At 31.5% G+C, this 12,092-nt stretch overlaps 1 protein-coding gene across 1 annotated transcript in view; it reads left to right on the top strand.

Annotated features, from left to right (window-relative positions):
- Positions 1-419: 419 nt before the first annotated feature.
- LOC136797358 (glutamate receptor 1-like) overlaps positions 420-12,092 on the top strand; it is a gene marked incomplete at its 3' end in the record, with an annotated part of 43,224 nt that continues 31,551 nt past the window's right edge. The window contains exons 1-2 of the mRNA XM_067053703.1: positions 420-680; positions 2,764-2,871. Coding sequence (XP_066909804.1) covers positions 420-680; positions 2,764-2,871 — 369 coding nt within the window. The remainder of the gene's footprint in view (positions 681-2,763; positions 2,872-12,092) is intronic.

Consider the following 12,092-nt stretch of genomic DNA (forward strand, 5'->3'; position numbering starts at 1 on the left):
AATGCATTCAAAAGAGTGGGTGTTCTTAAGTATCATGTTCTTAAATTATACTTATAATGTTCTGCACATGCAACGGGATAAAACCCTACGTCTAATCTTCGGCTCAACGCGCTCAACAGCAATTATAGCTATGGAGTTACAGGTCATTGCAGAACCATATTCTAAACGCCCTGAGCAAGCTGAAATATGTCTTCATAAGCGAAAGCAAAAAATCCTAGCTCCCAACGGCCCAAGTCACTAGAATCCTTTATGCTAAAAGCCACTGCCTTACTTCAAGAACGAGGGACTGGACTGCTAAGAGAGGAAACCTTTTATACTGATACCTTTCCCAATTAACTATCCCAAAAAAAGGCAGAGCTACAAATCCTCCAGAAGGTTGATTATTAAACAATATCTGGATATGAACTAAAATCATAACCATGGAAACTATAACTCAACCGTACCCTCTCCAGAATGGGCTTTATACGGAAGGATCAGCTGAACCAGCCGTCAAAAATGCTGGAAGAGCAGTTTACTCAAATGATTTACAATTCAGCTCTGCAATCAGCAAGGTAATAAGCTTCAGCAGTATGATAGCGGCGATCTTCATCGTCTTAAGAACATTGTCTGGAAGGCAAGACCTGAATGGAGTTCTCTTCATCGAATCTCAACCAGAAATCCTTGTGTTACCAGCACGATTGGTAGTCTATGAACTCTTGTCTTAGACTGCACATCCCTCTTCTACGACCTATGGCTACAATGGACTCCCAGCCATTACGGGATTTTAGGATATGAAGAGGCTGATAGTCTTGCCAAGGAATGAGCAGAGTTGTCATAACTAGTTTATCTAAAATCTTATGAGTCAATACGATGAATGATAAGGACCATAGTTAAGGAGAAAGCATTAAAAACACACACTGACAAGATGAAGGGTAATACAAACACACAAAAATGTGTATTAAAGGTACGTGCAATGCTTTGGTTGAAAAAAAAATTACAATTTTATTTAAAGAAAATTCCAGTTTGAAGATAACGATACGGTCATTTGTGAAAAGTATTTAGGAATCGTAAAAAAAAGAGAGGGATATTTAAAGTGTTGGCGTTTGAAATTTGTTAATTAAAGGTAAAACGAGGGACAAAGTGTGTATTTTTGAGAGGGGTCGTGAGTGGCCTCGAGTGGACCGGCAAAGAGCCCCGACCTGACTACTAATGCTCTCGTCCATCTTTACAGCTCTTTTCTCTTGATTCATATTTAGTATATTAATGTCGATGAAGAATGAAGAAATAACAAGCAGGACTTACTTAAACTTTACTAACAACTAAATGTGATATAGGCCAAACCTCAATGAAGGTTATAGCAAAAAATTTAAACAAACATTTATATGGCTTAATCTGATTGGTGATAGCAATGGAAACATTAATGAATCAGTCATTCATCCTTAAGTAGAGTTCTTTGCCGCAAAATGGAAAGTATGTTAATTTGGTCACAAGTAAAATTTAATTTTTCTTTTCACTGAAAAGTTTGAATATATTTTAGTTTTAAGCTTTTCATAGATCTTTAAATACGTAAATAATCATGATGAACAAAACTAAGCATTCTAATATTAACCCAAAAGGTCGCTAAAAATTGTGTAATCGTAACTTTAAGAAATTATTGTTTCGCAATACCCTTGGATCAAATACATTGGAACATTACCCTGGATCAAACACACGTGTGTGTGTGTCATTGATTTGGCTCGCAACTCAAGGTTTAAGAAAGAAGATAAAAGGAAATAAAGATCAATCCGGACAAATCCTATTAAATTAAAATGTAGCTTCACACCTGCTCTAAAGAAAAGATATGTAATTATTGTATTTTTATTTTTTATTCTAAACGAATATAAATAATGAGAATTCTTCTAAATTCATGGAATATAAAGCCACATTGTGCTGAAACTGTGACAATGTATAGGTTTAAGGTAGTAGGAAGTACAATAAAAAAGAAAAATCAAATACAATTTATTTTTGTGTGTGTTCAATTCATACTAATACATTTATATTGTTTCCCAGAGCTTTATTATTTTGTTTTAACATACCTGTCGGATTTAAGTAATCCGAATTTTTCGGTTCTATTTTGGTGTTTATTTAAAGTCGGATTGGGGGTCTCATTTTCTGACACCCCCTTGCCGCCGACACCGGAAGACCCCGAAAACGCCACGACTGCAATGCCGCCCCAGCCTAAACACCATGCAAGATACCATCACGCCAGAGGCCAGGACTTGCTGGCCAGCCACCGATAGAGACAGACACATCTTTCAGAAACCAGGCGAAGCGATTTCATGGTTTTCACCGTATTCGCCCACAGCACAACCTGGACGAGGAAAGCGGCTAGAAGACGTAACCGCGGCGTCAAAGACGTCACCAGATTAGCCATTGTTCTATTACCCATGAGACCACCCATGTTCTGTTACAGTATTATATCGTCAAAATAATAATTTAAATTAACACTCTAACACAGTTGCCCCTCAGGGAATCAATATTTGAATCGGAAAGAAATATATGCATGCTTTATGACAGAAATGGTCCCACATTTTCAACTACCCATTTGTTTCACACTTTTAATACGATTTAAAGATACAATCGGGGTACCTGAAGTACGGCACGAGCAGGTCCCGATGTAAATAATAGCACATATTGTTGATTTCGAAAAAAAAAAATTTCTACATTTTAGTGAATAAAGCTTTAGTTTCCAGTTTTGTATGAATTATTTGTAGCATTTCTAACATATGTGCTTGGCTTTTCCAGGTCGAAATAGAGGGACTAACAGGTGAAATCAGGTTCAGTGAAGATGGAAGAAGACAGAACTATACCCTCCATGTTGTAGAGATGACTGTCAATAGTGCCATGGTCAAAGTGAGTAATTTCATCATACATTTAAATCTAAAAATTTTGGTTATAGGTTACTTAAACAATAATATTCTAAAAAAACTAATTATAAAATATAAAAATGTATTTTTGTTTCATTTTATATTAAGACTTTTTAATTCATGTTATTTATTTTTATAGATGTATTATTATACAATAAATTTTAATTAATGTAATTTAATATTATTCACTGAAGAAGATTGAATTACTAAAGTATTTGCAAGGTCATAAGTATAATTGTAGTGTTTTCTGTAAGGTATTTCGCAGAACTAAATATCATGCATAACATAATATGTATTATACATGCATAACGTGTTACTTTATTATTATAGAATATTTACCATAATTTACTATAATTTTTATGTTGTACGCATAATATGCAAAGTTTCATCAAGTATGAGAGCCGATTTGGCACTACAGTTTACAGTTTACCTCTGTGCATCCTGGAAGTCCTCAATCCTCCATGGATACACAGGCTACCAATATACAGACTACTGAATAAAGAACTAGGTCCAGATCCTTTTTTGATATATAATGATGGATCAAAATCTGACGAATCTACAGCATCCTCTTTCATCACAAATAACTCAACCTATAAAATAAAACTGCATAAATTATGCAGTGTATATACAGCTGAATTACATGCAATAGCCCCAGCACTCTACTTCTCCATGACAGTGACGCATACTAACATAATTATCATTACAGACTCCTTAAGTTCACTAAAAGCCATGAAGATCATTTACCCGAAACACACTACAATCATAAAAATTATAAATTATACCAACATGCTCGAAAACTTAGGAAAACTGTTAATAATATGAGTGCCGGGTCACGTGGGTATGAACTGGCGGACATATATTGCTAGATTAAGAATAGGTCAAACGAATTTAACTCATGCATATCTGATCAATAAGCAAACACCGCTAAAATGTCTATACTGCAACAGTGTACTTACGATCAGTCACATATTTGAAGAATATCATTTCTATTTCATGAACATTAATAGATTGGGAGTGGGACCGAGTGTATCGGATGCTCTAAATGATGACCAGAAGAACGTGGAAATGGTTTTGGTTTTCTTAAAAAGGAATGGCCTTTTGAATAAGATTTAACCCCAAAAGTTTGTTATACGTAATAAATAATTCTAAAGTAAGTAATTATTTAAAAATTGGCGTTGATGACCTCAGGGTCTTACCCCCTAAAGCCCTAGCCAAAAGCAACAACAACTACAGTTTACAGAAAACCAGCTTCTGTGATTTTTGTACAGAGTGTCAGATTTGATATAATCCAACAAAACAAACAAATAAATCAATCCACTCGTTATAAAGATAATCATAAAACAGGACACGGGCCAGCAGTTGAAAATACTTTTATAGAACTCGGGGGATTTAGAAAGGCATAAATATGTTGAAAAAACACAGATCAAACTATTTTTTTTTATTTTGTAATATTAAATTCTGTTATATTTTTAGACAATGGCAATGTGAATGATAGAGCTTATTTACACTATATTTATAAATATATAAATTAAATGATAACAAAATAAGAAATAGAAGAAAAGGGAAAAAAAATATTTCAAAAGTCGAAAAACTAAAGTTTTCAGTTTAAGGGTAAAACATTTACTACTTATACTACATTCAAGCATTCACATTAAATGACAATTTGGAATTTTACATAACAATATGCCAATGAGAACTCGCTCGTATGAAACTCAGTGAGAAATCTCGCAGTGTAATATATTGTTTTCGTCTGAAAACAATGAAAGTTAGGATAAATTGAGGAGTTGGAATAATGCCCTGCATAACTATCTTTAAGTTAACAGCTATAGTGCATATGACACGTGCAGACATAGATTCAGTTATCATATTTTCCCTGAAAGTGTTTCATGTGAAACTTTCATGTATCAAGTAACTACTTTGAGAATTGTTGTTGAATAATTATATAGCTATTTTAATATTGTAAAGCGATATTTGGAAATCCAGTAAGATTTAAAGTGGGTGGTGGAAGATTAATATAAACAATTATATACAGTTTGCCCTTTGGTGAATCATGAAATCATCATTAACCAAAACTCATTTCAAGAAATATCACACGAAAGAGAAGTTTTTAATCCTTATAAAAAGCTTTAGTTGAAGCCTATCTGAGACATCAATAACTGGCATTTCAAAGCGACTCTTACTATATAGTTACAGGGGTGGGCCTTTTCTTCTAACATCCTAACTCATCAAATCCTGTCATTAAATGTGATTCAAAGAACCTCATATATTTACCTAATATGGTTTAGGGACTTTATTTCTCTTATTCATAGATCGCCGCTAACAAACCAATTAATTCTCTTAATTATACTATTTCTTAATGTTAATAATTTTAATTATAATTTTTTAAATGTTATTTGATGATTACTATTGTAATTTACCACAGTCTTTAGAAATAATTAATAGTGATGCTTGAGTACATTCATAACAAAATTAAAATGAAAAAACTATATACGTAAGCAATAAAACTTTCAATTACTCCCCTCTATACAACCTAACGTATTGCATAGATTGATGGACTCGTGTACAACAAGAGAAGGAGAATATTATAAACAAATGATTTTTAATTTACTAATGCTATAAAAATTCGTATTTAAGGGTTTCATGAGGTGGAACTAACGAATATAAATTTGGTACCACAGTTTAATGAAGTCGTTAAAACTTCGGGTGATATCGGCTATTTCCGTCCAAATCGGATGCTTCTGTTTTTCCCTTTTTTTACTTTAGTTATTCATAAAATTCTTTAGTATTTTATTGTCTCTACCCATTGTTTATTATCGCTAACATTGGGAACATTTTTTTTTTCGAATAAACAAAACTATGGATACCTCAGAGAAAGATTTTTTTTTTAAATCGTCATTTAAACCCTTTCAGACTATTGCAATGAGGATAAAATTAGGATATTAGAGACCATTTAATTCTACAATAACATGGTGTGTTTATTCAAATCATTAGTCATTTTCGCTAAATTGAAAAAATATAAAAAATCGATTCTATTCTGTTGCTTTTATCGATAAAGTTGTCACATAGAAGAAATATACCCTACAGGTAGGCTGTTCACACACATAGACACCATGTATTTCCGTCAAAATCTCGAATTAGAAATTTCATACGATTGCAATACTATTACTCTATACTTCATATATAGGTAAATGAAAGTAAAATTGGAAGCAGAATCAAAATGTGTACTTAGATGAATAAAAATAATATATAGTAAATGAAAGTAAAATTTAAACTAACGTAATAATAAAATTAAAAACCGTAATATTTTTCAATAATATTTAGTATACAATAATAAACTGTCAGCAATTATATGTATCCAAGCTAAAAGTTATATTTTATTGTAACCCCGACAATCATTAGTATATTTTTTTAGCTCTTTATTTTTATATAACTTTTAAAATTAAGTGAAATGGCGTCTGTACCAGCAAATTATGAGAAACGAGCGTTCTATTATCGATAATAATGGCCGTTGGTTATTTTATTTTATACTTCTTCTTAGGTATTGGGTTTTACTGAGTACGTTTCATCTTTATTACAAGGCATAACGACAAAACAAACTTTAGAGACCAATTAAAAAAAAAAAAAAAAAAAAAAATTACGGGCTATATCCGAGGTAGAAAATACTAAGTAGTAAAGGGATAAGTAAGGTTTGATGAGGGAAAAGACAGAGGGAGCCACATCTGCAGGCCTTTAGTACCCCCACCCGGCCCTCCTTTAGGGCCGATAAACCAGCCAATGGAATGGCGTGTTCGAGACACCTGCCGTCCAATCTCTTCTCGGCGGTACTTGCTATCCCAGGCTTTCTCAGAGAGGAATTTAGAAAATATTTAACCTTTAAATATTACCACTTTCCAAAAATCTAATCTTAATATTCATTATCTATACTAGTTTACGAAACACAAACACACATATATATTAAATAAAAATTCGAAACAGATAATGCTTTTATAAAGAGAATAAAAATGAATATCCAAAATTGAACATTTTAATAAATTATCATTATGTGTTCATTTTTGTCTATTTACTATAGAATTACATAGGTTAAGCAGTACAGGTATTCAGAACCTTGTGACAATATTTATTCTATAAATTCATAGTTATTATTTTTGATGTTTAGGAGAGTGTAGGTTCCAAATTAAAAAAAAAAATGTTACTAAAACCCCAAAACACTAATAAGTATAAATTTTACTATCCCTTAATCTAAAAAACATAAACAGACAGTTATGAACAAAATAGTTAAAATGGAATAAAAGTTATATATGAAGATTATGAGGATTATTATTATTATTAACTGGGCCCTACAACTCGATGTCGAGTCCTGGCCTCCTGCAACAGCCTCCACCAATCATTACGATCCTGTGCGGCGGCCATCCAGTTCCTCACTCCCATCATGGTCCTGGCATCACCACTCACACCATCACTCCATCGGCGTGGTCTTAATCTGCGTCTTGCACCATTTTCTTTGGCAGATAAAATGAGGAATATAAAGTACAAATATTTAGGAAAAATTTAAATTAATATAGGAAAATCTTTTCATGGCGGAAATTTCTGTTTCATTTTAAAATTACTATTTGTGCCTTGTGATGATCAAAAATAAAATAAAATAAATAAAAATAATGTTTAATTTTAGATAAATATTTTTCTTTGTGGAAATCCGAATCGGATAATTTATGTATCCGATCAATAAATGTATTAGTATAAAAATGATTAATTTTAATTTTAACACATCCTCCTTTTTCAATTTTCTATAAAAAAAAAAAAAAAAAAAAACTATCTTACATTAAATGAAAAAATGTTATAAAATGGTTTATCCGGTAACCGTTTAATGTTTTTTAAATCATACATGAATCTCAGTGCAGAGGTAAATATTAAAATAAAAAACAGAGTTTAATAACTGGTTCTTCTTTCTTTTTAATTTTCCTAAAGGAAAATTAACAATTAAAAAAAAAAGTTTTATACAACCTTCATTGTGGAATTCCATTTATTTATACTCGTTTTATTATTTCATGGTTTTGAATATTTATCAGTCGAAATTGAGTTGCTTCGATAGAGAACACAAACAGAGAACTGACGGTAGGCCTGTCAATATCAGTCGAAATATCCAGATATATTTAGATGAGGAGGACTCACGCTACAATACTGTTCCATCGTCGGACAGAACAGACCACCTTAACTAATTTTATATTAATAATTAATATTTTATTATATTATATTTTATTAATTTTATATTATTAATCTAGTGCGCTAATTAATATTTTGCAGCTAATATAATAAACTATTCTGTTTTCTTCAATGGTGTTCTAATTTTCAAAAACTTGTACTTTTGTTCTTCATGTATCTATATTTTTTAGAATTATAAAAGAAATTCAAAATTTTATGATACTTTTTATTTAATACACATGCTTCTTTTTTCGCTCTCTCCATTATGTTTTAAACTGTCTATATTGCTACAAAACTAAAAGTTTGTATGATAGAAAGATTTTACTATAGTTTCTTTAAGACTAAATTACTAATGACTTTCAGAAAATTTAAATCTCCGAATTTCCCTACTTCCAGAGAATTTATCAGTCATTTGTGACTTATTAACTCAGACCTACCTCATTATTGAGTCAATGTGATGGTGTGTTTATTGTTACCCGAAAACTCGGCCAAGTCAAAGAACTCGATATTACGAATTCAATCCTGTTTCCCAATAAATATATAAATAAAATTGTAATGCTGAATTAGAATACGAGACTTTCATTTGAAACAAAAATTAGATGGGAGGAATAGGACCAAATCTTAGACTATAACATGACATTTCCCTACGGTTCGTAGGGGTGAAGTCATGATAAAAACGCATTGAAGGTAGCCAGTTTTCTACATTTTGGCAATGCATTTTAAGAGAGGGCAGAGGAAATATGATTATTTGGAAAGGGATAGTCTGTATTTTGAGTCAGTATTTTGGTGATGGGGCTCACCAGGTATGTTGATTCAAATAATTTATTTACTTGTTCTTCAGTAATTTGTAGTCCAGTGGTAGAATGCTCGCCTGCCAATGTAGAGTGAAAAAATGTCAGATTTGTTAAAATCGCCGAGAAGCTTTAACTTTTTGGAACAGTAGAATTGATTTAATTTGAACTGGGGTGATTTCACTGTTAAAAGGTTTTATTTCGATATTTGATTTTTTTTTTCAAACCACCATAATTTCACAATATACAACAAGAAAATAGGCCTCATTACAATGATTATTGAAAATAATTTATCCGGAATGTGACAGAACTTTCCGGGCGTAAACATTCCTCCATTGTTAAAACTGGAAAGAGCTTAATGGCGTTTTCTTGTGGACACAGCTATGAAAGAAACCACCATCTTGAGGTAGCAAGAAGCTTGCAATAGACCAACAGATATTTATTCTCAAAAAAATATCATATCACAAAATTTATTCATTACGTGTGTCACCTATATTGTATTCAAGAGTGGTTAGTTTAATAATTGAATGAAAACTACAAAAGAAATAGTTTAGGATAAATTATTTAAGGTTATACTCTCATATTTCTCCAACACTTGGTTAGATTATGAATAATGTTCATGTGGATAGGAATAATGATTTTGTGCGAAAACATTATGCTTGTTCCATTTTAATTAGTAGTTACTGTACTGTTAGGCAAGTTGTTATGTTAGTCATTTTAATTGAACCTGTGCTTGATTCTTAAATCGTTTCAATTTTTAGATGAAACGGCCAGGTAGTCATTTGGAACTGAAACTAATATGTATGTTAAGGAAAATATTTTTCTCGCACAATTTCTAAATATTTCTTCAGAATCTGGTGAACAGCAATAGGTGTTATGCTGTATGATTTGGCAACAGACACACAGACCGATATAGTCAAAAAGAACTTTGTTTCCTAATATCTAAGAGGGAAAGCAATACTAATACTGCAAAAAAATGGAAAAATGATGCACAAGTTTTCCATAACATCTATACTAATATTCTAAACCAAATTATATTTTTAAAAATTGGTTATTTGTTTTTTAAATCCAAATTGCAATAACATAAAAATGACCTAGACGTCATACGTTCTGTAATATTCATCGGTTATTACAATTGTCTTCTATTTTAAGAACACAAAGTACAACAATACATTCATTGTACACCATATGAATTTATTACAATTCTAACTTTAGAGCCTTGATTTTCATATAAAACTCAAAACCCCGAAAACAGTTTACAGTAAACTCGATATTTTTAAACTTTATTAGTCGGATCAGCCTCGTTCAATAATTCAGCTGTTTGATGGTAAAATCAACTAGTTGGAAAAAAAGAGTTTCACTACTTGAATCAATCCATTTAATTTACTCGTCGGGAACATGTGTTACTGTAATCAGTTAAGTGATTCAAGTTGTTCATAGCCAGTTTTCTACAGCCCTCGCTTTGGGACTTGAGATAGTAATTTTTTGGTGGCTGGTGAAACGGTTTAAAGTGTGGCCGAGGAGTGGCGTATGATGGAGAGGGCTTTTTCCTAAATAGGGGCTGATGTATTGCCCGCGAGTGATGTGGCTCCCGCTCTTAGTCATTCTCCCCGTCCCCAACAACTTTTTACTCTTCCCGTTCCCGTTTACCATAAAACTTCTCTTAGTGAAGCTAGTAATTTACATTTGACCTGCAAAAAGTGACATTAATACTACCTCGATATAATTCTATGAGTAATTTTATGCAAGTAAGTTGTTACTAAGAACATCCAGAATATGGCTGACATATTCTTAAATGTTACTTGTCTTAAACAAACAGTTATAACTCTGATGGAAACTTTTAACACTAATTACCATGCCGCAGCTATTGCTAATGGACTAAATGATCACATATGAACAGTGAAAAAATAATATCTAACTAACTAATAGTGTAAGTTGAGATCCATTTAAGTGTCGACTTTCTACAATATACAGTAAGTCATATTATTACCAAGAGTGGCTAAGTGTAGGGTTAATATGGAGTACCTCATCATCTCTGTATTCAGATTTATAAGATATATATTCCGTAAAACACAATTTTATTTAGATTCATTGCTGTCTTATCGTAACTAAAATTTGATTCGAATATCCGTTTACAATGTAATATTATTATGGAATTAAGATATTTGGTGATGAATTATCACTGTGAAATGACCTGTTTAATTTTGGGGGATCGTGGTCACAGACATCTACTTCCAAATTATTTGTGGAATAAAGTCATCACCTCTTTAGAAGGATGCGATTAATTGTGATAAATCTTGACGAAATAGTTTCTTATAAAACTACAAAAGATTTTATAGTAGAATAGTAGCCAACAATATCATTAGTTGTTAGGCCCACCAACTATGTACAACAATGCAACTCATTTTGACATAAATGTGAAGAAAAAAGTTTTTTATAAGAGGGTAAACTCATTAGCTCTGTAGAGTGTCACGATTATTTTAACGAAACAAGATGTAAAAATGGAAGTATAGTTTACCACTACCTTAAAGTTATTTTTTACTGCTGCTAATTTATGATTTTAATGTGTCAAAAAAACCTTAATGCGTCTAGAAACCCAATAATAGTAAAAAATATAATTGAATAAACAAATAAGAAAATTATTTATAAAGAGGTTAGAAAAAAAATTCAAACCTTTTTTTTTTCATGAATATCATTCAGTCAACTGTATAACAATTTTACTCTAAAATATTATATTGTAAGTTATAAAATTCAAATTCATAGCGTATTAAGTCATCCCCTATACTGAAATGTAGTGATAAAATTACTGATATAGCATGAATTCATTGTATCGATTGATAAAAGTTGGTGGAACAACTGATGGAGAAGGAGTGGAATTTGAATCACATTTCTCAACATACTAGAAGCACATCTCAAACCAACAATACAAAAATAAGATGCCAATGTCAGATCTGCTCAATTTTATTTCCAATTTTGATGAGATTTGTGTAAGTTAAATGCAGACCACTGTCTGAGAAACTCTTTAGAACCTTCCAAAACTATGAAAATAATTTGTTTTTGTCATCAATCTTCATTAACTTAAAATTAAGGACTGATGAGTGTGTTCAATATTTAGTAAAGAGTGATGTTTAATATTTGTTCACCCATATTATGGACTTAATAATAATAATAATGATATTGTTACTGAAGTTGAATATATATGTATATTTATAATTAT

This window comes from Halyomorpha halys, unplaced genomic scaffold (assembly GCF_000696795.3).
Source record: "Halyomorpha halys isolate HHAL.00 unplaced genomic scaffold, Hhal_1.1 Scaffold3415.1, whole genome shotgun sequence".
NCBI classification, from domain to species: Eukaryota; Metazoa; Arthropoda; class Insecta; order Hemiptera; family Pentatomidae; genus Halyomorpha; species Halyomorpha halys.